We start from the raw sequence: 27,542 nt of genomic DNA on the forward strand, positions 1-27,542 counted from the left end.
GATATTTACAAATCCAAGTCCACAAGGGAAGGCATTGGACTGTGTCTGTCACAATGAGGGGGCTCTTGTTAGGAAAGCCCTCTTAAAAACAGAGACTGGGCCAAGGCGTGTAGACTCAAGGAGCACAAGGTGAGGACGATAATGTAAATGCTTAAGGAGTAAACCTAAGGTGACTTGACATTCATGTGGTGTAGGAGGAAAGCAGTTCCCAGGCGTCTGTGCTAAGCGCCTGTCTGATGCCATTATTAATGCTGCTTCTAGCAGAGACTGCACAACTATGTGGCCACCTTCGTTTCTTCTTGTGGGTGTTTCTAAGATGGTTTATGTAAATACCAAGCGATAGCATCAAGTCAAAAATCCAGAAACATGCTTACTTATCCTATGAGGAGATGCTATAAGCCCATCTATGCGCCGCCTGCTGGTGCCAAGCTTTTTATATATAGTGATTGGTAGACACCCCAGGCGTTCCTTGCCTGCCTAGAAGCCGACTACAAGTGTCTGTCTGCACTATTCCTCAGCACGTTCCTGGTTGATATTTTCGTGCCATAAACCACTTCAAAACTGAACCGTGCTTGAGGAGCCCTGGAAGGCTAACAGTTGAGCACGTCCGTATATCTCTACCGCTAACGACGATGGTCAAGCAAACTGGCCAGGTTCTCCCACAAGCCGAGCCAGCTACTGTATTTAAGACAGGCCAATCGCCCTGGGATGAATATCGTCGTTAAGGAAATACCACTGAACATCCGCTTCTCGTCAATACACCATCATGATCAAAACCGCGATGAAATTCTCAGCTGCACTACTGGCGGTGTGCTCCGCTACTCTTGGCGTTCGTGCTAAGCCAACTGTTAAGCTCACGGCCGACACTCCATTAGCTACTCCTGAAGTCCCCTGCGACACCCCTGAGTGCAAGAGTGCTACTCGCGAGATTCTTGATAGACTCTCGCTGAACTACATGAATATGAACGCTTGCTCCAACTTCGATGAAATGGTCTGCAGTGGCTGGCGTGATAAGCACGATCTTCGGCAGAACCAATTCCAGATGTCTACTACCACCCTTATGGAAGAGCAAGTTAAGGCCTCTCTACGTGACATCATCGAGAAGCAGCCCTACAAGAACACCTGGTTAGAGGCTGACATCAATTTCGACAAGCTCAAGGCTTCCTACGAGGCGTGCATGGACATAAAGACCCTAGCTGGTCTTGGTCTCGGACCTCTCCGAATGCTTCTGGAGGAGGTTGACCGATCCCAGTCTATCAATGACTATCTCAAAGTCTTGATGAACAATGGTGTCGCCACCACTCAGTCGATTTTGAGAAATATTGTGAAGAGAACCACATCATCACACTTTGTATGCCAGCTCATTCCTCTCATCTACTTCAGCCTCTTGATGTCGGGTGCTTTGGGCCACTGAAGAAGGCTTATGGTCGAGAAATTGAGCATCTAATCAGGTGCTCGATAACCCACGTTTCCAAGACTGATTTCTTTCTGGCTTTTTATGCTGCCCACCAAGCAGCTGTGAAAACCAACTTAGCGAGTAGTCTGAGTCTTTAGTGAAGACTTAGGTGCGGGAGCGTGTATAAAGTTGATCTTGTATTGTCCCTCTTCTATCTTCTAACGAGTGATTGTACGAGCTACTTAAATACCTGGAAGTGAACCCCTTCTCCAAACCATACCTGTCCTTGTGACTGAATCTCCAACCATTAGTTCACGATTAGTAGTTGGAGAATATGATTGTGACGTATGAAGAGTAGTCACGAGGGAAAGATGTGACATGGGTGATTTGCACTCAGCGCCATCCCTGCGGTCACATGCTTGCAACAGAGCCGAAGAAATACTGCCGACGGAAGCCGAATTTTCACAGCAGCTATGGCGGAAAGCAATATCAAAGGGGGTTTTAGAGGCACTGGAATCATTCCTTTAGATCCAGAAAGTGTGATATCTAAGCTTGACGTGCAGCTACGGACTCCAACACCGATCGAGGAGGAGGCCGGCCTCCCCGACCCTTGGGTTTCTAAGACGCCAAAGACAGTGCTAGAAGCCAATTCTCAATCTGAATATCTTGAAAAGCGAATTAGAAGGCATCAAAGCAGCTCCCCAACACCAATTATCCAGACACTTGAGTCATTTTCAAAAGGAATGAACACAACAATGTGCCAGAACACCTTGTTGAAGTCCAAGGTCCAGATCCTTCGACAGGCAAATGAGACCCTTAGCAGGCGTCATAGAACAAAAAGAACTATACTACAGAATAGAGGGGAGATGACTATAGATGAGGGAAGGAGTGAGATTGATCAGAAAGACGTTGATGCGCAGGTGATGGCAGAATTATCCCGAAGTGGTGGTCAGGGAAGGTCGGGATTAGCGAGGGTAAGGCTGTATGGAACTTGTGGAAAGGCTGGTCATAATTCAAGAACTTGTCAGAAAGCTGCTACAGTGTCTACGGAAGAGCATAACACTTAGTTTCAATCGATTAGATGTTTTGTTGCGTTTTTATGCTCTGTTTTGTCTCGAGGGTCGATATTTTTGGTGCGTTCGCATAGTTGGTGCATTCGCTTATCATTGACGTTAGCTTTATTAAATGATGGAGAGGAACGGGAATCTTTACCTGCAGTGAAACATGGCTGCCATATTGAGTTTTGGCCCTTTGCTTCTTCTAGTTTCTTTCCATATGCTAATTCTGTTTCTTGCTTTATTCAGTGCAGGCTATAATACCGGCCTCTATACCCTTCAGTTAATTCTAGTTAGACGTATGGATGGATATGGGCGCACGGCACATGTTGGTGAATATGTGTAAGCAAGCTCTTTCATCTATAGAATTACTTGACCAGTGAGAGTAAATGCCCTCACGTATAGCAACTAAAGCAAAGGCTTTGCAATCCTATGTGTTATCATTAACAAGCGCGGCGAGCCAGTCAAAAGACGCTGGGACACTTGATACATAATACGAGCGACAACTCACTTAGTGCGGCTAGATCTAGTCTCCGTCTTCTTCCTAGCATATCTTTTTGCAAATTTCTAACGAGATTTTTACAGCTTGACTAATATTACCACAAATTCGACAATTTTCTTTCTTCAGTTATGCCGACTATCATGGTTGTCTAGCTACATAATACGCCGTATAAACGGGTTCGGTGCAAAACGGAGACTTCATATTAGAGAAGGAACGAGGAACGATTGGCTGAAGCCATACGAGCGAGTTGGCATTTATAATATAGTGAGATTGTTGTATAGCTTTGCTGTAAGCCTTAGAAGACTTTCAGATGACAATTCAACCAGGGCATTGACCCGGAGTAACTCTATACCTTGTCGTATCATCGTATATCACAAGGGCTAGTAACCCTACATATCAGCGCCCCTTTCACTGCAAGAACGAAACCCTAGATAGACCCTACATTCCAGAAGCGGGGCTGGCCACTAAAGGTGATACAGAAATAAATGGTGCTCAATGACAAAATTACACATTTCAATGAAATCTTGGAACCTTTCTCAAGCTTCAAATGACAAGACTTTCATTTCCCTACTGGCCGTTGTCTGATGGAATGTGAATGTGACTTAAGACAACCCCATCTCTAGTGGCTGTTCACAGCCATCAGTCCGTTTGACAGGCTGCGCAAACTCTCTAAACACAGCCCCGAGTGCCAGGACAACCCCCAAGTCGGAGCAATGCGGCGGCGATGACGGGCTGGGGGCCTTGAGAGATGCCGCGAGCAGTGAGCAGATCTATAATGAGGCTGTCTCCAAAGCAAAACTCTGTTTGCCACTTGCTGCTGGTGACAACTTAATTAGCCATGGCCTAAGTGCTGATATGTGGATTGCCGATGGACGAGATTAGATTAGCCACCTGCCCCCCTAATCAGCCGGAGTCCACTCCCAACAATGCCCGAATCAAAGAAGAAGAACATAATAGAAGCGCTTATAAGTGTCATAGACATTGTCATCTAGAAAACTGAGAAGAAGGGGGGGCACTACACTTCAAAGGCATCGCCCGCCTGCCTCCCCAAGGGTTGCAAGAGGGGGAATTTGCTTATGGCTACAAGAACATTCGAAACCAGATATACAATCCTCTTGATCGAAGTTCTCGCGAAGATAGTAGATGGAAAAGGGTCGATACAAGGAATGCGCAATGCAAAGCCCCGGAATACAAAAATCAAAGAGCCTCAACCTCTATCAAACAGAAATTGCCTCCTTGCTATCCGCCTTTCATTACAATCATTCGGCAAGACAGCAATCATCTTAAAACAGACAATATCTCAACAAGACACTTCCACAACCGTGGGCACAACTGCAATGTCCCCTAATTGAACCTAGTTAAAGACTGGCCGAGGCTTCCAGGGCTTCCTCCAGCTCATGCGATCTTTGCGCAAAAATCAACCCAAGGCCAATCCTAGCAATCCCTAGGTTATGAACCCTGACCTTCATCGATTCAGCTACCACCCGTCTCAAGGTTTTACCATAAACAGCAATGACCGAAGATCAAATGGCTTTTTCTGCAACACAGCCGGACGTCGTAAAAGCGAATGCAGGATCAAGAAAACATGGGAGCAGAGAAGCATTACTGCGAACATGAGCTAAATGTATGCAAACTCGAGTAAGAAGACCCCCACACACTAGATTGTTGACAGTAGCACCACACATAACTTGACTAGAGACCTAACCAAAGTCTAGAGTCTCCGAAAAACAGGTCCTACCACGGCAGTTTGAGATGATCGCAGACTAGACATACGGATGGCTGGGCTACCAAAAATAAAGTTAGGGATTCTACCATGGCCATCAATGTCTACTATATAGAATGATTAAACTAGATTCTTCTGTCCGTAAAGAAATTATGCCAAAAAGGAATGAAATTAACTGCACGCAAAGCAGGAGTCCTTATAAAACAAGGTTAAAGGTACATGAAACCCATTGAGAAAGATGGACTATACACAACTCCGTGTGTAGAGACCAAGTGTAGAAGTGGCGGATGCGGAAGCGATTGCTGCCCTAAAGGCAGTCAGAGCGGCCGCTGAAGTCGCCCCCTCACAAGCAGAAGGCCTGAACCTATGTGTCGACAATTTGGGAGTGGTAAAGCGGATTGGCCGGAGAATGCAGAAACCGGGCACTTCGCAGCTTGCGATAGACGAGATCCGCCGCACCCTCGCAAGATGGCAAGGCGGATCAGACAACCTGGCCCTGGAAAAGCCGGTGGGCAAGGTGCACTGGGTCCCAGGACACTGCGAAGTCCCGGGCAATGAAGCAGTCGACCAGCTGGCCAAAGCGGGTTGCAATAGCGAAGACCTCCTGGTCCCAAAGGCCACAATGTCACTGACGGCAGCAAGAAGGTGGAGGAATGAAGCCTTTAAAGCAGACTTCCGAAACTGGATGAAAGAAAACTGCCCAAAGATCAAGCACCTCGGTGGAGCGCTGAACTGGCCGAGACCATATGACATCGGCTGGATGAAGGGGCTACACAGAGGCACAGTCGCCCGGATCCTGGCAGCGCGCTCCGGACACGGCGACTTCAAAGAGTATCACGTGCGGCTCAACCACAGGAACGCAGAATTACACTGCCCAGTCGCAGGGTGCGATCAGGCCAAGACCTTTACCCACCCATGGGAATGTCTAGGCAATGAGAAGAACCTGTCCACGACATTTGTACGAAAGCTCCTCACAGGAGACAAGAGCTGCAGATATCTGGCAGGGAAACTAGACCCTAAGTGGAGGGTGTTCCGCATTGGGACGTGAGAGAGGACGGTGTGGGAGAAGGTGATCTGCCAGGAGAGGGAGTGTGGAGGTACGAGTCTGGTTTTCTTTGCTACTTTTCTTTTGCATTCTTTCTACGCTTTGTTCACTGTTTTTGTTTCTCTGTTGGATGATTGGTGTTTGATTTTGTTTTCATTCTTTCCTTCCTTTCTTTGTTTTCGTTTTTTTTTTTTTTTTTTTTTTTTGCCTTTTGTACTTTAACCACGGTAGAGTGGAAACGAGCAACAAGGTAACTTGGGAGCAATTGCGCTTCGCTCGCCAAAACTCTATAGTGAACCTTGCAGAGGGTTAATTTCTGTCCGGTAACCAGCCCGGCGTCGTTTGATCTCTGTGATTCCCGTAGACGTTAAATATATTCAAGTTCAAGTTTCTACAACATGATCATGTTTGAGGTATGCAGTAGGGATTGTGGTCTACTATTTGTGTGGAGACTTCAGCTCTACTAAAAATAGCATTATGTGTGTTGGATGAAATGTTGGATGAACTACATATGGAGGATGGGTATTGTGGGGAATCTGCCTCTTTTCGGATTAACCCTTGGTAAACCTGTTGATTGTTCCAACATGTCAGAATAATCTACTGAATTCAGATATTATCACTTTAGAAGTCACTCGTGATCCTGTACAACCGCACGTGGAACCGTGCTGGTATACAGATTGATCGTTATGGTGAAGCTTGTTTTCTATTCATTCTCTAAGGTGTTAAGTTCTTCCATCATGGACAACTAAGCTGAAGTATTCAGGCTCGGGTTTACCCAGGGTTAACCCGACTGAAGGCAAATTCCCCACAATATCCACCCTCCATGCAGTTCATCCAACATTTCATCCAACACAACAAGTATTATAATTTGCAGAGTGTTCTACCATCTACACCACATCAAGTGTGCAATAAGTCAATGAAATCCAATCATTCCATCCTAAAGCAACTAGTCCACAAGGATAAGAGCCTAGAAATTGTGCTTTATACCTTTCTTTCTGCCATAGTCTATCTTCTAATTAGTTGCTTCACCAACCTATGATAGGCATTTGATAAAATTGATGATGGCACTATATTGTATTGATACAAACTATGGTAAAGTCCAGACGTTAAAAATGCCAATCAAGATGAGCTCCCAGTCCATATTCTCGTATTGCAATCAGGGTAAATACTCTGTCTCGAATAGAATACGCTTGTGGGCATCCTTGTTCTTTTGCAGCTCAATCGTATTTACTGCAGATAAAATTGTCTGGAAATAACGCAAGACTTGCTGCTTGACTAATGTATAGGGATCTTCTGGTGGCCCCTGGAACATTGGATACCGTTCTGCGTCTAGCCCAACAGACAGAATGATGCCAAGGTTCTTTTTATCACTCACAGAAGAATGCCTAACTCTAGAGCCATGTTTTATACCCCGTAGAGACATCATGAAGCCAATGCTAGGCATTTCGCGACTGAATTCTAGTGCTGTGAAACCACGATTTGTATGATCATATGCAGAGTTCATTGCATTGGCGGCAAATCGATGGTAGGCTTTATTCTTGACCTGCACAAGAATACAGCCAACATAGCCCATTCTGTTGTCTTGTGGAGGAACCCAAACTGGAATGAGGATGTCAACCCCATTAAAACCAGGTGGCAGATAACAGGCTGTACAGGTCCTATACATGTTGTAGATATCTGTTTCCGATGGTGCAGTAACCCGGCGATAAATCCGGTTGAAGAACACTGTTCCAGAAGAGAGCATCGTGCCAAAGTTCAGATCTAATGAATCTTTTGAGACTTTCAAGAGATCTTTCACAACAGCATCCCCAAGTAGGTTCTTGAGAAAGACCTGAAGAGGAAGAGGCTTAGGGAATGAAACAAATGAAGCAGTATCAAAGGCAAGGAGAAGAATGAGTCCTGCAATGAACTCACCTATGTCTCCTACATTGACACTGTTCCAGTAGAGTTCTTGATCAAGTACTTCTAGAGCTTTGAGCAGCATATCTGACATTGTCATCCCATGCTGAAAGGCAGCTAGGGCTAGGATGGGCTCACCAGGTTGTAGTACCATTAGTTGCTCACGGTCGTCTGAAACATCAATTAATGTGTGCATCCATTGTGAAACAAGGGTTTCTGCAAGAGCAAAATTGGAGATGGTGAAAGGTATTCGATATGAAACAAGAGCAAGAAGCCCAGTCTTTGTATCAAGGTCTTGGCATGGTGGTTCACTAGGCTGACACTTTTCTTTACAAAGATCGACCACAGCCTGACAGGTGCTGCCCTCTTGAAGCAGTGCCCCCCATAGAGGGCGACCAAAGTTTAACAACACATCCCAGGATACTTTTGGTATATCGAACTGGGGTGGCGTTGGGGGCGCATAAATATTTTTCGTGAAAAACTGGTGGTAGGGGGGGAAGAGCACTGCACTTGGTCGCTCACCAGTGCGAACCTTCTGACTAGGGTCTCGTGTGTGAGCAGGTGAGAAATTAGATACCTTGGATGTTGTGTCAAGGAACACACCAAAGAAGGAACTTTCATCCCCATACTTAGCAGCCCACCACAGAGCTTGACGCAAAGAACGGAACAGTGTGCTGTCTCCTTCAGGTCCTCCCAAAAGATTCCGTGCCTCATCGATACAAACTACGAATGCGAGGTTAGATGGCTGTGTGGAACTATTTGCATCATCATTGGTCATTTCTTGAGGCCCAGGTGTAGTGAATGCATTTTTGCAGTGATCATCAAAAGCTTGCCAGTCAGCTGTTGGGTTAGGAAGTTGGATTGTTGGACAATGAAATGGGGGTTGATTGATGGCGAATTGAAGAGCAGATGTGATGACATCTTGTTTTCTAACGTCGCCCTCATCGATTTGCAAGTGAAAGAAGTCATGGGCGCTCACCCCAGAAGCCCGGGCTGATCTGGCCAGTCGCAAAAGCGCCCAAATAACAATACTCCAGATCCATTCCATCCTGCGGCGTCTTTCAAGAAAGGGTAAACCTTGAATTACTTTGTTGAGGGCCTCCAAAATGAGAGAGGCGTAGCTTGATCTTCCTGGATAACCTTTATGGTATTCAGGGGCAAAGTTCAGGTAAATCACATACTTGTTGTGTTTAACAGCGAGCTGCGAAACAGTATATGACTTTCCTGTCCCTGATGGTGCAACAATCGACGTGTAAGGCGACAAGTAGTGTTCCATTTTCAACAAGAATTGGCGATGGTATTGCTCGAGTATTTGGCAGAGATCAGCACTAGCATAGCCAAAGTCGGGATGAGCCTTTTCACCAATGGTGAATGCCTTTTCTATAAATGTCCGCTCAGCATCATAGGGAGAGGGTTGCTGCTTGGTGTATTCCTCGACTTGGTGTAAGACCCTTTGAATCTCAGGGATAAGTATGTTCCCAACACTATCCTCAAAGATACACATATTAACCCATTCAGTGTAGGATACCTTCAAGGAGAGGTAAACTTTCAAGTTGTTGATGTCGATGTACTCCTTTTTCTCTTCCAGCTTATCAAGTTCTTTCTGTAGCCATGGAAAACACTTGTATGCTCTTGTAATTACAAAACCACACCAGTCTTGGATCCAGCCTGCACGAAGGTCTACAGGCAGTGTAGAATATAGCTGTGGTGGTGTGCTGTTTTGGGGCCAGTTCGCGTACTGACACACGTCTTCAAATGTTCTGAGGTTCATGATCTCATCGAATGAGAGGTGGAGCCCAGGGTGACTCGTCATTTTGAAAGCAGTGGGCTGTTTTGTAATCAACTATATTGTAGTCATAGCATCAGCATAGAATATGTAAGATGTAGCAGCAGTCCTAAGGTTGCTTACAGATAATATTAAATGGAGAGGGCAGTGAAAGGGGTAGATGTGACTTGAAAGAAGTGATAAATAGAGAATTGAGGGGAAATCAACAAGAAAGCAGCTTGGTTCTTCAGAAGTTCAATGATCAAAGCTTTTAATGTCATGGTGATGTTTGAAGTAATAAGCTAACCATGACTTAGGTTACTGACAAATATTGATCATTATCATTCTGGAGGTTCTAACCTTTATCGGAATAGCACTGGGTAAACTAAACAGATAAGACAAGGCTCTTATCAGAGGAAGCAGGGAAAGAGGGGTAAACAAGCTTTTTGTTGGATGAACTCTGGATGAACTATATAGAGGATGGGTATTGTGGGGAATCTGTCTTCAGTCGGATTAACCCTGGGTAAACTTGAGTCTGAAAACTCTCCTTTACTTGTGCATGATGGTCAAAGTACAATACGCAAAAAAAAAAAAAAAAAAAAAAAAAAAAAAAAAAGAAAGGAAAAGGAAGGAAAGAATGAAACAACCAAGCACTAAACATCAAACAAAGAACAAAGAACAAAGAAAGCAGTGAACAGAACGTAGAAAAGAAAAGTAGCAAACAAACAACCAGACTCGTACCTCCTGAGAGATCACCTTCTCACCACGCCCTCTACTCTCACATCCCAATGTGGAATAGCCTGCACTTAGAGTCTCTTGTCTCCTATAAGGAGCTTTCGCACAAATCTCATGGACAGAATCTTGTCATTGCCTAGACACTCCCATGGATGGGTAAAGGTCTTGGCCTGATCGCACCCTGCGACTGGGCAGTGTAATTCTGCGTTCCTGTGGTTGAGCCGCACGTGATACTCTTTGAAGTCGCCGTGTCTGGAGCGAGCTGCCAGGATCCGGGCGACTGTGCCTCTGTGTAGCCCCTTCATCCAGCCGATGTCATATGGTCTTGGCCAGTTCAGCGCTCCACTGAGATTCTTGATCTTCAGGCAGTTTTTTTTCATCCAGTTTCAGAAGTCAGCTTTAAAGGCTTCATTCCTCCACCTTCTTGCTGCCGTTAGTGACATTGTGGCCTTTGGGACCAGAAGATCTTCACTCTTGCAACCTGCTTTGGCCAGCTGGTCGACTGCTTCATTGCCTGGTACTTTGCAGTGTCCTGGGACCCAGAGCACCTTGCCCACTGGCTTTTCACAATCAATCTGTGTTGAGAAAACTTCCTAACTGGTTGAAGTCTGCTCTTCAGGCAAGAAAAAGACAGACATAGAACAACTTCAATAATCACTTATTCCTTCTCCTGCTCTTCACAAGAAACTCAGCACATTCTCCTAAAATCTACTGTCAAAATCGCCACAAGAACCAAGTCAAACACATCATGTGCAAGGTGTCTACCAAATGTTTTTCTGGTTAGGGTTAGAATGTTCACAACAGTAACAATCAATATTCTTTACACTTGAAACATGATCATGATATTGAAAACTGTAATCACTCAACTTCTGGAAGACCAAGCTGCTTTGTTGTTGATTACCCTTCAATTGTCTATTTATCACTTCATTCAAGTCACACCTACCCCTTTCACTGCCCTCTCCATTTAATACTGTGCTGCAACTATATCTGTAAGCAACCTTAAGACAAGACTACTTCAACATCTTGAGTATTCTATGCTGATGCTATGACTATAATGTAGTTGATTAAAAAACAGCTCACTGCTTTCAAAATGACGAATCACCCAGGGCTCCACCTCTCATTCGATGAGATCATGAACCTCAGAACATTTGAAGACGTGTGTCAGTATGCGAACTGGCCCCAGAACACCACACCACACCTGTTAATGACTGAAATGCCCCAGCCTAATGAGCCCATCTTGGCCATAGCTGCCCTTCAGCATGGAATGACGATGGCGGACACACTTCTCCAAGCTCTTGTTGTGCTCGGTCAGGAACTCTACTGGAACAATGTCAGTGTAGGAGACATGGGTGAGTTTGTTGCAGGGCTCATTCTTCTTCTTGCATTTGATACTGCATCACTGCAGCAGTACCCTGAGCCTCTTCCTCTCCAGGGCTTTCTCAACAACTTGCTTGGGCATGCTGTTGTGGAAGATATTATGAAAGTCTCAGAAGATTCATTACAATCAAGCTTTGGCCAGATGCTTTCTTCTGGAACGGTGTTCTTCAATCGGCTTCATCGCCGGGCTACTGCGCCATCAACAACAGACATCTACAACATGTATAGAACCTGTACAGCCTGTTACCTTCCCCCTGATCTCCATGGGGTTGATATCCTTATTCCAGTTTGGGTTCCTTCAGAACGTGAGAGAGAGGCCCACATTGGCTGTATTCTTGTACAGGTCAAGAATAAAGCCTACCATGCATTTGCAGACGACGCAAAGACTTCTGCATACATTCACACAAAACGTGGAGTCAAGGCACTAGGCTTCAGTGACCAAATGCCTTTCATTGGGTTCATAATGTGTCTGCGGGGTCAAACACATGGCTGCGAAGTTACATCTCACTCTAGGGATGCTAAAAAGAATTTTGAGGTCATCCTGTCAGTTGGGCTAGACACAGAACAATATCCAATGTTTCAGGGGCCACCAGAAGAGCCCGAAACACTCATCAAGCAGCAAGTCTTGCGTCATTTACAGTCAATGGTATCTGAGGTCAATACATATGAGTCTGATAGGGACAAGAATGCCCACAAGCTTCTTCTATTCGAGTCAGAGTTTTTGCCCTGATTGCAGCCAGAGAAGGAGGACTGGAGGTTGGTTTCGCTTAGTATTTTTCAGTTTAACTCAACTCTAGTTTGTATCAACACAGTAGAGTCTCAGCATCACTTTCATCAAATGACCATTGTAGGTAAATAGCAACACCAACAAAAGGTAGAAAATGAAGAAAGGAAAGGAAGAAAGCAAAGCAGAGGAGACACATGGGGGACTGAATAGATGAACACAGGAGGAGATAAATTATGGTAGGGGACACAGAACAACATGAAAGGAGAGATGAAAGGCACAGGTGTTAAAAGCACAAAAACAGTCTTTAGCAGACATTTGTAGAGCAGCCAGTCCCAGATAAGTCACACGCTATCACACACCACACAATTGCGTACAATTACACACAATCACAGTCAACACCCCGCAATGGCCAGATATGTAATGATCTACGGATCATGTATGGTTCAGGCCTTGCCCTCACCCAGGAAACCATACGATGCACCAAAAGCCCCTTTTTCTCTCTAGCCCCTTCTCCTAGCGTCTCCCTAGCGTCTACCTAGTGTCCTCCTAGTGTCTTCCTAGCGTCTTCCTCTAGTCCCCCTACCAAAGTGCATATTTCCCAACGTACATATAAACCACTTGACCACCGTCGTTAGCATAACTCCTTTTAGTTTCTTTTAGAACTTATCGAGTTCTTCTTCAATACAGAGCTGTTATACAATTGAATCTTCTTGTATCTCGTGAAGCCTTACAAGATAGATGCAAGAGACTCCTTGGATCATGCTGATATTTGGGATACTTTGAGCACAACGTCATTTGCCCGGGATGCTGTGGAAATATGCACTCAGTTCCAAGATATGAGCAACCGCTATATTCAGTCATTCAAGATTGGCAGATATTATGACACTGGAAAATGGGTGCAGATTATATTTGCTACAAAAAGTGAGTGATGCTCTGACAATAGCTTTCAAGGCTCCCAGCATGGCTATGGCAGTCTATATCATGTGTAGCATAGGCCTCACTCATGCCCATCACACTGCATTTCAGTGCAGTGAAGGACCCCCCCCCCCCCCACCAGGTAGAGGGGGGACCTTGGAAAATTCTTCACAATACTTGAAGGGAGAAACACTCCAGCATGTAGTCCATTTTCTTCTTTTTCCTCCTCTCAGTTTCTTTTACAATAAAACGCTTTAAGTGTTGGATGAAATGTTGGATGAACTACATGGAGGATGGGTATTGTGGGGAATCTGCCTTTTGTCGGATTAACCCTGGGTAAACTCGAGCCTGAATACTCCAGCTCAAGTGTGCATGATGGAAGAACTTAGCACTTTAGTGAAAGAATAGAGAAAACAAGCTTCACCATTTCCATCAATCTGTATACCAGCACAGTTCCACGTGCAGTTGTACAGGATCACGAGTGACTTCCCAAGTGATAAAAACTGAATTCAGTATATTGTTCTGACATGACCTGTATGACGTGTATGGCCTGTATATCAGCTGTTACGGGTTAGGCGCACTGCTATGATACGTATAGAATCTTTATTGATTGATGGGGAGGGAAAGGAGTCTATCTAGAAGATTGTGCTGGTGAGCAGGGTGAAATACTTTCACTCACGGGGCCCGGTAGGCACACGGGTCCCTGTGGCTTGAAAAATCACACGGGTACCCGTGGCGATTACGTGAGCTTTTCTCTTTTGGCATCTCTAATATGTGAGAACTTGACTTCCATCACCAGTACTCCTTCGGCTCCATTGTAAGTATTTGGACCACAGGGACAGCACTAACTAGAAACCACCAGCGCTTCATCTTTCTCCTGTGTTTGTGTTTGATTTTCATCTATTTCAATCTCACTCTCTGACAACTTCCATCTGAACATTATCTACCTGTTTGATCCCATCACAGCAAACATACAGTATGGAGAAGGCTGGAGCATTTCCATTCACACTGGCGTTTGAAACGAGATGACACACCCCAATTACTACTGGAGCCTCGTCAACGTTTTGAGCCACTTACTGCCAGATCAACCATACCACAATCTAGCACGAGATGAGAGCCTAGTGGATTCGAGGCAGTGGAGGCAATGGCACGGCAGAAAGCACCACTGAAGTGTAGTAGATGCCACGCCCTTGGTCATATTATGACTTCGAAAGCATGTCCTCAGAGATTTCAGGAGCTTATAGCGTCAGTCACAGCTACTGAACAATCCCAAGCCCCCCTTGAATCACAGGTAGTAGAACTGGTTTCGCAGACAATGGCGGCTACACCAGAGCAGCTTACCATTGGACAGGTTAGAGGAAGCACATATCAAGGCTCAAGCAGCACAGGAGATGGAGGGTAACCCTTTACAGGTGATAAAAGAGGTGTTGGTGAATTATGGGAGAAAATGGAGAAGGATATCGAATAATAGTATCAGATACAGTCCTGTATCGTAGTCAACTTGCAATAGAATTCATCACTATTTAATGATGGAGCTGTTTTTGTAACTTAAGGCGTCCAATTGATCACAGTACTGTACTTCATTATTATGATGTGTGAGCTATGCCAAAAGAGGCGCCGCCTACATGCGCGCCCCCAATTCTTTTATGCGCCCCCTCCCTTGTTGTTTTTTGCTTACCTAAGCAATTTTTTGGCTTACCTAAGTATGATTTTGACCCCTCAACAGCGATGCAAATTCAGAAGATACATGAAACCAAATACACCACATACACCACATCAAATACACCAGATAAACCAGATAGAGATGGAGACAGACGCTTTATCACACGCTTTAAATGCTGTAAATGCAAACAACACAGCAGATGAAGTAGCAGACAATGCAGAGGCACTACAAGTCAGTCAATTTCCAGACGATATCCTTCCCCCTGAAGGGATTTACGAGTCTCGCGAAGCTCTCTTTGCTGCTGCGAATGCCTGGGCGAAACCTCGAGGCTATGCATTCACAACTGGAAAGCCTAAAAAGACTAAAAATGGCCGGACAAAAGTTGTTGTTGCTTGCGATCGATCTAGAAAGCCGCCAAACCCTTTAGCCATACGAAAACGCCGAACTTCAAGTCGAGTAACTAGCTGCAAGTTTTCAGTATTAGCCAAAGAATCTCCAGATGACGGTGGCTGGACTCTAACTTACCGGCCAGGCAGCGAATTTGCCCAGCATAATCATCCGCCAAGCGACGACCCATCTGCACATCCCATACATCGCACTCTCAAAACAGAGGACATATCTACAGTTTCGGGCCTAGTAACGGCTGGAGTTGCCCCTCGAAGCATCAGGACGTATCTATATAATACCTCAGATACTCTTGCAACTGCAAAAGACATTGGCAATCAAATTGCAGCTGCGAGACGAGAATTACGCCAAGGGCAGAGCAGCGTACAAGCCCTCATCGACCAGCTCAAGATAGAAGGCTTTAGGTGCGAAGTTCGGGTTGACTCGGAAAACCATTTAACAGCTCTTTTCTTTGCGCATCCTAGCTCTATAGCATATCTACTAGAGAACCCAGATGTCTTGTTACTTGATTGTACATATAAGACAAATCGGTATTCTATGCCGCTCCTGGATATGATCGGAGTCGATTCCTTCCAGAAATCGTTTTGCATCGCCTTCGCATTCCTTTCAGGAGAGACGGAGGATGACTATCTATGGGCATTACAACACCTGAAGTCTCTATACCAACAAGAACTTCCTTCTGTTGTTCTCACAGATCGATGTCAAGCAGTTATGAATGCTGTTCCAATTCATTTCCCTTCTGCTGCTGCCTTGCTTTGCCTTTGGCATGCCAATAAGGCAGTTCTCCAACACTGCCAACCAGCTTTTGGCCTTAAGCGCAATGAGTCACCCGACAGTCCGGAGACCAAGGCATGGGAGGAGTTTTATGGATGGTGGCACTCCATAATCGCATCGCCAGACGAAGAGACGTACAAGACCCGTGTTGAAGACTTTCGGCGTCAGTACACCTCACAACACCTTCAAGAAGTTGGGTATGTCTTGACATACTGGCTCAACCCACACAAGGAACGACTTGTAAAAGCATGGGTGGACAAGTATTTCCATTTTGGTAATACCGCTACCTCAAGGGTTGAAGGAATTCACTGGCTGATCAAATCACACTTGGGAACTTCAAGATTTGATCTTTTCGATGCTTGGCAAGCCATTAAAAACGCAATCTTGGGTCAGATGAGAGAGCTTCACAAAATGCAAACCTCCCAGAAATTACGTGTGCCTCTAGATATCCCTGTGGCACCATTTGAATCTGTCCGTGGCTGGGTCTCGCATCAGGCTTTACGCAAAGTCCAAGAGCAGCGGCAACTTCTTGGAAAGCCTCTGAAAGCTTGTACCCAATCATTCACATCTTCTCTTGGTCTACCCTGTGTCCACACTCTTCAGCTACTTCAGGAGACAAACCGGAATCTTTCCCTTAAATATTTTCATCCTCATTGGCATCTAAACCGAAATCAACTTTATCAGCAGCCTATTTTAGAGCCATGGAGGTGTCCGACTTTCAGAACACCCACTCAGCCAGCCTCAAGTACGAGGCGTGAGCCGTCTGGATTTGAGAATGTTGAGCCTAGGACAAGGAAAGCCCCTAAATGTAGCAAGTGTTATCAGGTTGGCCATACAATGGCTTCGAGGACATGCCCGCTTAGATATTCAGATCTATTGAATCAATAAATTTCACTGTATTGTTTGCCTCCATCTGCTGTATCTGTAGTCTGCTTGCTGGTCATAGCAAAATCATACTTAGGTAAGCCAAAAAATTGCTTAGGTAAGCAAAAAACAACAAGGGAGGGGGCGCATAAAAGAATTGGGGGCGCGCATGTAGGCGGCGCCGGGTACCCGTGTGATTTTTCAAGCCACAGGGACTCGTGTGCCTACCAGGCCCCTTCACTCACCCCTCGTGTTTCCGCCCATCTTCACCGCCTTCCATATTCAGTACTAAACTGCAATAGGGCTCTCTGGGGACTGGGGGGGGCCCTCTGTGATGGGCCAGGTCGAGAAGATGACGCTAAGGCGGTATGGCGGGCTCTGTGATGGTCGACTGCCTGCATCTGTTGCCAAAGCTCTTGGACCCGTAGCACCCATGCATTGTATTCCTTTGGTAGAATTGCGAAATGGTAGTAAAGGACGTCTATGATCTTTGGGGAGAGAGAAGACTTCAAGAGTTCGATCTTTTGGAAGTCAGTGAACTCATCACAACCTGAGAGGTACAAGAGTTCTTCGAACCGCTGCAGGTGGGCGTCGAACGACTTGTTTCCTTGGTGGAGTTGATGCAGAGCATGGCGGGCCTTGCCCGCTGCCGTTGGGTCGTGATACTTGGTGTACATCATTTTCAGGAAAGATTCTCCCGAGAGGAGGTTGGCTGCATCTAGGCGTTGGACCTGTGCTGTGGCATAACGGGCAACAGGTCCTTCGAGTTTGTTCATTACCGTGGCGATGAATTCCTTGTCAGCGTTTGGGAATTCCTTGTCAACCTCCCACTTCATTCGGAGGTGTTGGTAGTACGTTGGGAAATCCTTAAGATCTCCTTTGAATGTGGGAGCCTCTATCTTAGGGCGATACGAGGTGCTCCCCATGGTCCTCTGCGTGGGCAATCCTAAGAGGTGGTCGAATTGCGCAAACGACTGTCCTTTGGCTTCAACCGCGGCCCGGAGCTGTGCAATATGGCAGAGGTAGTTTGCATGGGCTTCGACTGCTTCATCTACCAATTTCGGATCAGCGGTGTGAGCTTCCGTTGGGGGGTCCGTTTCCATGAAAGAAGCCTGAGGGGCATTCTCTGGCACTTGGTTCATTGTGATGTGGGTTCCGTGTCTTCCGTAGGTTCCGTGTCTTCTGTGGGTTCCGTGTCTTCTGTGAATTCCGTGTCTTCCGTTCCGTAAGTACATTCTTTGTGGTGCTGGTGTCACTCAAACAGCAAGAGGAACGATTGTAATGTAAGGGAGCGAATCAAACTAATGGATGTATTGGCATAAGAACAGAAACAATCGTTGAAGAAAGAACTAACCAATACTACAGGCTTGCCATGTAATTTGCCACAGGCCCCCTCCTTCTCCTCTCACACAGGATATCCTCCAACCATTATACTTCTCAAGTCGGTAGAGTAATATATGGCCTCTTGTTGTCCCTTCGAATTAGCACTTTGCAGCAGCTCCAAAAGGGGTTCAATCATTCCCAAGAGTGTAGCAATGGCAACCCCTCCTTTATCCGATTCGATCGATATTCATAATTCCGCAATCCTCGTCAGTCGTCCGTCGTCGTTAGCCACTTCATTTGGCTGTTCGTTGTCGAGATAGAGGGCGTTGAAAAACATCAAAAGGGATGTAAAGGCAGGTGTAAAAATTGAAGATAAACAAAAGAGTGTAAAAAGAGAAGGCGCCGTTATTTTATTTTGAATGCATGTTGATGTCACGGGTTGGATACAAGATCTTCATTGTAGCCAAAGAACAATGCATTAAGGAGGGAAGGGAATCACTAGCTAGACTGTACTGGCGGGAGAGGGGCTCTTTATAGGTTAACTCTGTGTGGTGGGGTCTCGCACGGACCAATGGGTATCGCCCTAACACATACAGGCGCAACCCTAACATTTGCGTGGTGTCAAAGACTAGCAGAGCCTTTTCTAAATAAGTCTTCGAGTATTCTTAACTGGGCTATAGAAATGCAAAGTCATAGAGTGGAAATAGAGCTTTTGGAAAGCTCAAAGCTTTGAGCTCCAGCAAGCTAGAGGAGGAAAGGGCATATCTGACAGCGGCTGCATAAGTTCTACATTTATGTGCATACTGTTGCCGGTGCTAGACGATGATGTCTCAAATGACTATACCTTAAAGCGATTTATTCTTAAAGAAACTAAAGAAGGAAGGGAAAGAAGAAAAGAACTAAAAGCCAAAGTATTCCTCCCTCTAAGTACTATGATGATTTGCCAAGGACACGTCTCCTTTTCACATGATCCTTTCCTGTACCCTTGCTCACCCTTCTCATAGGCGCCCAGCCTATAACACATACTATGCATGCTAATGTGGTACGTTTTGAACATTATCTATACAGAAGTGATAGACAAACTGAGTAGATTGTAGTTAGTGGGGGCAAAGCCTAAGCCAGCTCGATGTAACGGAGACCAAAAGCCTTGCATGGCGAGACCGGCTATACATGGATAGATAGCTTAACCGCCAATCTTCTTCGGTAGATAGAAAACAATATTGATGTTTGTTGTTTTCTTGACTTTCTCTAACCGAAGTACTCAATGGAAAGGGTAACTAGGATATGCAGGATTTACTTTCTCACAAGTGGTGTTCAATCAACCAACTATAAGAGCCTCGTAGCCTTCTAACACACACATTCGCCGCCAGCATTTACAAGTTCCTTTGCATCCGTAATGGAATTGGCCACCTAGGCCCCATTTAATTAGACATTTAAAGTTGAGCTTAAGCTAGACTTAAAGAGGTAAGGTATAAGACAAGGCACAGACATGATAGCTACCAAGGCCCGAACCTTAATGGGAGAAAACATCAAGCCACAAAACAGCAGGGATCGATCCCCTTAAGAGTGCCCATGTCGGAACAATCTACTGAATTCAGGTAAATCACTTTTGAAGTCACCCGTGATCCTGTACAACCGCACGTGGAACCGTGCTGGTATACAGATTGATCGTTATGGTGAAGCTTACTTTCTATTCATTCTCTAAGGTGTTAAGTTCTTCCATCATGGACAACTAAGCTGAAGTATTCAGGCTCGGGTTTACCCAGGGTTAACCCGACCGAAGGCATATTCCCCACAATACCCATCCTCCATGTAGTTTATCCAACATTCATCCAACAGATAGCATGATATGCTGGGGTCTGCCTCCTGTGAAAATTCGGCTTCCGTCGGCAGCATTTCCTCGGCTCTACTACAAGCATGTGATCGCAGGGATGGGTCTGAGCGCAATTCACCCATGTCACATCTTTCCCTCGTGACTACTCTTCATACGTCACAATCGTATACTCCAACTACTAATCGTGAACTAATGGTTGGAGATTCAGTCACAAGGACAGGTATGGTTTGGAGAAGGGGTTCACTTCCAGATACTTAAGTAGCTCGTACCATCACTCGTTAGCAGATAGAACGGACAGACAATACAAGATCAACTTTACACACGCTCCCGCACCTAAGTCTTCACTAAAGACTCAGACTACTCGCTAAGTTGGTTCTCACAGTTATGAGCCCGGTTGACGTCTACCACTTGCAAAAAACACAGAATCTCACGCTCACTCGCACTCGCTATTACTGATTCACTTTTTACACTTGTTCTCGTCACCTCGTCTTTTGTTTCACCCTAACTAACACATTTCCCGCCTCACTTGTATTAACGCAACTTTACATTCGCTAATCAAGATGTCTACTCAGAAGCTTCAACTTGAGGTCACGCTGACCTCTCAGTCGGATTGGGATGTCTGGTACCACCGCTTAGAGCTTAAATCCATTTCCCTATCAGTATGGGATCTCCTCACACCAGAACCACCAACCACTGTTGACGCAGCTGCAACTGCGGCACCCGCCACCCAGACCTTACTTACTGAACCTCATCTCCCCGATCTGGAAGACCCCTTGTATGAGCGAAAGTATCGTGTCTTCGCACTCGATTTGAAGAGATATGAGGCGCAACAGAAGGCTCTGCAAGTAATCTCAGACTTCATCGGTCAAACCGTCTCCGGCAGTCTCAGCCGGCTTTTGCTAAAGAAAAAACACACAGCCAAGGACCAGATCGCCGCTCTCTACAAACGGTTCAATCAGTCCACCGCCCAGATGAAGAGACAGGCTCGTGAAGCCTGGAGGACGGCCCTTCAGCCACCGAAGAAGCAGGGTCTTGAAGTATGGATCAACAACCTGCTAGCAGCCCACGCAACTCTCACAGAATTTGAGTTGTCAGAGGCTGAGAACACCAGCGCTGTTGAAGCCCTGCTTGCGTCTGTTGGCCCCATCGCACCGACAGGTTGGGTAGAACGAGTGGTCTCCCGAATGATAAAGAACAAAGAAGTCATCTTCGAAGATATTCTGGTTCAATTCGGACAGGAGTGCCAGTTGGTCAACGCTTTGAGAGGTTACCAGCCTCAGACGGGAGCCTTTGTCGCAACCACCGATCAGCCAAAACAGAAGCCCGTGGAAAAGGCTTGCCTATGTGGAGAGATGCATCGGTTCAGTGCATGCCTGTACCTCCACCCGTCACTTCGCCCATCGGACTGGAAGGCGAACCAGCAAATTCACGATTCGATAAACAAGAAACTCGCTGATAGCTGGAAGCTACGCAAGTCAGTCGAGAACTCAACCAAGTACGTCAAGAAACCAGAATCTGCGCAGAACAAGCCAGATCAGCCGTCGAACGCGAGTACAGGCATCGAAATCAAGAAGGCCTTCGCAACCTCCTCAACCGCCGGGACTTTCTCAGTCCAAAATCACGATCACTTCGAGCGCCTCCGAGACAGCTGGATTTATGACACTGGTTCAGACGTCCACGTCACCAACTCACGTATGGCCTTCACCGAGACACGCCAGGTGCAGAATGAATGGCTCGCTGCCGGCAGCCAGAAGGTCAAAATAGAGGCTTACGGAGAGGTTGTCATACCTATCAGTGGCCCTGAAAAGACCGAGTTCATCAAACTCACCAATGTTGCCTACGTGCCGGACTTTCTCACCAACCTGGTATCTAACAAACTGCTCAAATCTCGCGGAGTGTACCTCAACACTCGTGACAATGTGCTCTTTTCCGACGACGAACCTGTCTTTGCGCGCCTACGAGAACTAAATGGCCACCTGTTCGTCAACTTTGGCCATGACACGCCTATGGAGCTCTTCCAGAGCAGCGCGTTTGCCGTCACAAGCGCAACACCCCGCAAGCCCATCACCGCCGCAGAAAATAGATGGCATCAGGCGCTTGGTCACCCTGGCCCTGATGTAATGAAACATCTTGTCAAAGCAGTCGATGGCGTGAAGGGGGTGGAACATGGTCCAACCACCATCGAATGCCAGACTTGTGCTCTGTCAAAGGCACACGCAATTGTCTCACGCCGATCAAACCAAAATGAGATCCAGGCAATCAATCCTTTCGACAGAGTCTGCTTCGACTTTATCCAGATGGACCGCGCTTACAACGGTATGGAATGGGGGCTCCACCTGGTCGACCAGATCAGCCATGCACACTGGTTTTGGCCTCTGCGTCGGCGCAAGGAGGTTGTGCCACATCTCCGCGCGTTTATTCTTTTAGTCAAAAATCAACATGGCCGCAACGTCAAATGTTTCCGCTCCGACAACGATTGGGCGCTCTTAGGAGCACCATACCGCGAGCTCACCCAGGAATTTGGCGTCATCACTGAATCGAGCGCCGCCTCCACTCAAGCACAGAATGGTCGTGCTGAACATGCTGGTAAGATGATTGTCCAGAAGGCTCGTACGCTTCGAGGACCTCTTCCACATGATCTATGGCCAGAAGTCATGGAAGCGGCCGTGTATCTCCTGAATCGGACTCCCACTCGCGCACTCGCAGTTGAAGATGAAGGTAAACTTAGATATCGGACGCCCTTCGAAGCGCTATACGGACACAAACCTTCGCTCGCCCACATCCGTCCCTACGGATGCAAGGCATATCCGTTGATCCGCAATATCCCGCATCGAATGAAGCTCCAATATCGAGCGCACATTGGTTATCTTGTCGGATACCATTCTACCAATATCTTCCAGATCTGGGTGCCGAGTCAGCAGGCAGTCATCCGCACACGAGACGTCACTTTTGACGAGACAGACTTTTACGACCCACGAAGTGTCGACCTGGCAATCCTGCAGCCAATACAACACTTCGTCAGCACGATCGAGCCAGACTCCGCTGCGGAACCTGATGAGGATATATGGGAAACCGTTCTTCAAGAAACAGTCCAGCAACCAGTGGAAACACCCGTACCAGATGCCATCTCGCCCTCAGAAACAGAAAAAATAACAATGAAAAAACCCGTCAAACCTTGGAGTGGCCAACCTACGCCCTCACCAGAAGCCTCGCCTTCACAATCCAACACTCAGAACGAGACGGCCACGGCAGCACCTCCCGTGAACCCTCGCACGCCCAGTCCCACGCCAGACATTGATTTTCCGGAAACAGAAAACTCACAGTTTGATCTCCTTCCTCCATCATCGCCTACACAGCTCACTGGGGCGTCGCAAACTCTACCATCACAATCACGCAGAGTCAATGTGGCGCCTCGTGCCAACACGATCAGCGCGGATGTCGATACTGCGAACATCCTTCCAAATCGCAGAACACGCCGACGAAACGCTGCACTTGCCGTAGCACAGCTTGCTGAGGGACAATTTCATGCTTCCTTCGCTGGGGGGTCAAGAACAGTCGTCCGCATCGCGACTCCATGCCTCCAGAGCCAAAAACGTACTGGCAAGCCATGAAATCCCAATACGCCAGTCAATGGCGTGCAGCATGCGAGAAGGAAATCAATACGCTGATCAGCAAAGAAGCATTTAATTGGGCATCCAAAGAATCCGCCGACCAACAAGGAGTCCTACCTTTGGTATGGGTCTTGAAGTATAAGTTCGATGAAGATGGCTATCTCAAGAAGTTCAAAGCACGTATTTGCGTACGCGGAGACTTACAGCCAACCCCAGAAGAAACTTTCGCCGCCACTGCTGCAATGCGAGTCTTCCGCTACTTCATGTCAATAATAGCAGCCTACGATCTGGAAACTGCTCAAGCGGACATGGTCAACGCTTTCATCAATCCGAACATCGATAAACAGACCTTTGTACAGGCACCAGACGGCTTCTCGCAAGGCACTGACATCTGGGAACTGTTAAAGGCTCTCTACGGACTAAAGCAGTCACCATACCTCTGGTACCAACACCTCACCAACACGCTTTTAGACATCGGACTGGTACCCGTGAATGGTTGCAACTGTCTGTACAAGGATCCCAATGGCACTCTCCTGGTCATGTACTACGTCGATGACCTGATATACGCAGCCACAGCAACTGACGAACTACGCGCATTCGAAAGAAAGATCTCAAAGATTTACGAAACCAATTTCCTCGGACCAGCAAGTTGGTTCTTGGGAGTCAGAATTCTACGAGATCGCAGTCAACGGAAGCTTTGGCTTGTACAAGACGCGTATATCAAACGACTTATCACTAAGTTCAACATCGTCACCACGCACAAGTACCAGACACCCATGAGGCCTGACAACATGGCACCACGAGAAGGCACGCAAGCACAGCCCGACTTTGTCAATCTATATCAACAGAAGGTAGGGTCATTAAATTGGCCAGCTGTTGTCACACGTCCAGACATCGCTTTTGCGGCTTCACAACTTGCACGCTTTATGTCGAATCCCTCCAATGAACACATGGCTGCTGCTGACAGAGCACTGGCATATCTCGCTTCCACACCTACACTTGCGATTGAGTACTCATCCGATGCCATGGAATCTGCCTTCAAAGTTTACGAAACAGACGTCAAGGTCTACTCAGATTCTGCTTTTGCAGACAACATCGATACTCGTCGCTCCTCGTACGGATCTCTCTTTCTGCTACACAACGGGGCTATTGATTGGAAGGCCGCACGCCAATCCACGGTCACTACTTCCTCCACAGAGGCCGAGCTTCTTGCACTATCGCAAACTGCAAGAGATTTAGTTGCTTTCATGCGCCTTATGAAATCGGCTGGATACCCAGCAACTACGCCAGAGATCTATTGTGATAATCAGCAGACGATTCGCCTTCTCAAGGCTCCAGACGCTCAGCTCACCACGAAGCTTCGTCACGTCGACATCCACAGGCACTGGCTTCGTCAAGAAGTCCAGCAAGGTCGTTTAGTACCTCAATGGATAAAGACATCTGAAATGGCTGCTGATGGACTCACCAAGCCTCTCGCTACGGACGCCTACAAGCGCTTCGTCCAACAGCTGCGTCTAGTCGACATAGGCACCAAACTTGCGCCGTAATTCAGTTCAGCCCCATACTATCAAGCGTCAGCAATGGCACTGACCTGGGGGGGTCTGTGAAAATTCGGCTTCCGTCGGCAGCATTTCCTCGGCTCTACTACAAGCATGTGATCGCAGGGATGGGTCTGAGCGCAATTCACCCATGTCACATCTTTCCCTCGTGACTACTCTTCATACGTCACAATCGTATACTCCAACTACTAATCGTGAACTAATGGTTGGAGATTCAGTCACAAGGACAGGTATGGTTTGGAGAAGGGGTTCACTTCCAGATACTTAAGTAGCTCGTACCATCACTCGTTAGCAGATAGAACGGACAGACAATACAAGATCAACTTTACACACGCTCCCGCACCTAAGTCTTCACTAAAGACTCAGACTACTCGCTAAGTTGGTTCTCACACCTCCTTAATAAATCAGAGCTCACTCTCAACATACATCTTCACAATCAAACTCATGGCATTCCTACTTACTAACACCCTATCTGAGAATAGTAGGATGCATGGGGGCCAAGGTGAATCCAAGTTTGATCGTCTTCTAGATTTCTCTCATTGTACCAGGTTAGGCTGGTTCGCTTAGAGTGAGCTTGTCACGCATATATATCATGGCCTCACTCGATGTACGACAAACACCAAAGCTTGCAAAACTTTGTGTTGTAATCAGGTTGCAGCACATCGTGCAGCCAGCTTGAGGAGTTCTGTTAGCAAGGCATCCCGGGACGCTGCCTTCTGTAAGTGCTGGAAAGTCTTGAGAGCCGGGGTTGATCAAGGATAGGTAGATGTATCTGCTTAATTAGGAGTAGGCCTTGAAAGGAAATAAGAGTATCTGATCTATCGATCCAAAGCTGCTCTACTAATTTAACCGGCAGGCGTACGCCCTTATACCATCGTATCCAAGGGCCATGAGTATTCTCGCTATCTCCAACTAAAATTTCCATGGACCATTAATCGGCGGCTTAAAGATGTCAGCAATCTTCTCCCTCGCACAAGATTTTCTATAAGGCGGTGGGGGGTAATTGGAATAATTGGAATGATAGACGTTAGTTACTGGTTTTCTTTAGAAAAGGGGATGGGCGTTGTGACAAAGCGCTCCTCTGTTATGGCTGCTTTTGAGCCAGTAGTAGCTATTTTGTGTTTGCAATAATGCGAGATGGTCTTATCACCAAGGAAGCACCCATCATCTATTGAATAGAAAGGGCTGCTGATGCTCTATTAATTATCAATGTGATAGGAAGCTCTAGTGTCTTGATAGTCACGTGATCAATATTTGTAGAGCATCTACCTTCCGTGCAAAAGAATACCACGTAAGCCCTTCTCTTCCAATGTATACACGTCTAAAGCACTTGATCTAGAACGACAAGAGAATTTCAAAAGATAACAAAACCTAAGTGTAGGCAGGGTACGAATCCTCCTGTTAAAACGAACGGCCCATAAGAGCTAATCCCCAAACATATCCTCGCTGCCAGGCAGGAAGATAGATAGATCTGGAGAATCTGTCTATCAAGTCGTCCAAAGGCCACGAGAAGAAACGGGGTTGGATGTGGCGCAGATCCATTCTTGCAGATCTGAAGCCAATGATATACACGACAGACAAGACGGTAGACGGTAATGCTGGCTCATGAAGTGTTTAAATGGACTTCCACCAAGCCTGGTACCAATTTGCCAAATGCTACTCCAACATCAGCTTAGGTCTCAGTACATCGAGTGGAAACAAACGTAGGGGTCTCAAGACCCGGCTCACCCATCATCCAGACGTCTGTGTTGCCGAGGCACAGCAGAGCTGCATGAATGTTTAGGTTACCACACAGCACGGTGCAATTAGCCATGAATGGCAAGTCAAATTCAAACTCGCGCTCTCTTCTAACTGGAGGCGATATTCTTTTCTTCTCTTCTATTTTTTTTTACCTTCCCTTTGTTTCATTGATTTTATTTCATTTCCATAGAGACCGTTAACTGTCACTCACCAGTTATTCATACTTTTCCTTGCGCGGATTTACTTCTAACATGTGCACCGCCTCCCTACATCCCAGACCTGTCGCACAGGAAGTCATGTAGCTTCAAGGCTTTCACTGCGCCGCACTTCCCTATTTCTCATCTACTTCAAAGTATTAAAAGAGCACGATATCAATATCACAGCTTAAACAATACATCTACTCTTCACAGGGAGCTTGCAAGTCTAGCTTTAGCCTAGATCAGATGGCTCTCACACCTGCATATATCCCCCAGGCAAGGCGACTGCCAATCAACTGAGGCGTTCCAAGTATACAGACTCCAAAACTTACGGCTCGCAATCGCAATGGGCAGGGGGTGGTGTATACATACCACAGAGGATGAGGCATGTACGGCACTCTGAGAAAAGTGCGGCCGCGTATATACAAGGTGG

General features: G+C 46.5%; 7 protein-coding genes across 7 annotated transcripts; 5 read left to right on the forward strand and 2 right to left on the reverse strand.

Annotated features, from left to right (window-relative positions):
• Positions 1-766: 766 nt before the first annotated feature.
• Positions 767-1,414, forward strand: HOO65_060002 (Endothelin-converting enzyme 2 region; the record flags this gene model as incomplete). Its single annotated transcript, XM_071001031.1, has 1 exon — positions 767-1,414. The coding sequence occupies one exon, from the start codon at positions 767-769 to the stop codon at positions 1,412-1,414; it is 648 nt and encodes a 215-aa protein (XP_070857352.1).
• A 3,124-nt stretch (positions 1,415-4,538) lies between these two features.
• Positions 4,539-5,724, forward strand: HOO65_060003 (putative double-stranded RNA/RNA-DNA hybrid binding protein; the record flags this gene model as incomplete). The annotated part of the gene is made up of 2 exons (XM_071003941.1): positions 4,539-4,577; positions 4,942-5,724. The coding sequence occupies 2 exons, from the start codon at positions 4,539-4,541 to the stop codon at positions 5,722-5,724; spliced, it is 822 nt and encodes a 273-aa protein (XP_070857353.1).
• Positions 5,725-6,877: 1,153 nt separating this feature from the next.
• Positions 6,878-9,433, reverse strand: HOO65_060004 (uncharacterized protein; the record flags this gene model as incomplete). The annotated part of the gene is made up of 1 exon (XM_071001032.1): positions 6,878-9,433. The coding sequence occupies one exon, from the start codon at positions 9,431-9,433 to the stop codon at positions 6,878-6,880; it is 2,556 nt and encodes an 851-aa protein (XP_070857354.1).
• Positions 9,434-11,210: 1,777 nt separating this feature from the next.
• On the forward strand, positions 11,211-12,227 carry HOO65_060005 (uncharacterized protein; the record flags this gene model as incomplete). The annotated part of the gene is made up of 1 exon (XM_071001033.1): positions 11,211-12,227. One exon carries the CDS (start codon positions 11,211-11,213, stop codon positions 12,225-12,227), a length of 1,017 nt encoding a protein of 338 aa, XP_070857355.1.
• A 2,716-nt stretch (positions 12,228-14,943) lies between these two features.
• On the forward strand, positions 14,944-16,619 carry HOO65_060006 (mutator-like element transposase; the record flags this gene model as incomplete). Its single annotated transcript, XM_071003832.1, has 2 exons — positions 14,944-16,531; positions 16,585-16,619. The coding sequence occupies 2 exons, from the start codon at positions 14,944-14,946 to the stop codon at positions 16,617-16,619; spliced, it is 1,623 nt and encodes a 540-aa protein (XP_070857356.1).
• A 492-nt stretch (positions 16,620-17,111) lies between these two features.
• HOO65_060007 (uncharacterized protein) lies at positions 17,112-17,987 on the reverse strand (the record flags this gene model as incomplete). The annotated part of the gene is made up of 1 exon (XM_071001034.1): positions 17,112-17,987. One exon carries the CDS (start codon positions 17,985-17,987, stop codon positions 17,112-17,114), a length of 876 nt encoding a protein of 291 aa, XP_070857357.1.
• A 2,575-nt stretch (positions 17,988-20,562) lies between these two features.
• On the forward strand, positions 20,563-25,160 carry HOO65_060008 (reverse transcriptase family protein; the record flags this gene model as incomplete). The annotated part of the gene is made up of 2 exons (XM_071003609.1): positions 20,563-23,596; positions 23,644-25,160. 2 exons carry the CDS (start codon positions 20,563-20,565, stop codon positions 25,158-25,160), a joined length of 4,551 nt encoding a protein of 1,516 aa, XP_070857358.1.
• Between the last annotated feature and the right edge of the window lie 2,382 nt (positions 25,161-27,542).

The sequence above is a fragment of the Ceratocystis lukuohia genome (assembly GCF_044167205.1).
Source record: "Ceratocystis lukuohia strain C4212 chromosome Unknown Supercontig6_pilon, whole genome shotgun sequence".
Lineage (NCBI taxonomy): Eukaryota > Fungi > Ascomycota > Sordariomycetes > Microascales > Ceratocystidaceae > Ceratocystis > Ceratocystis lukuohia.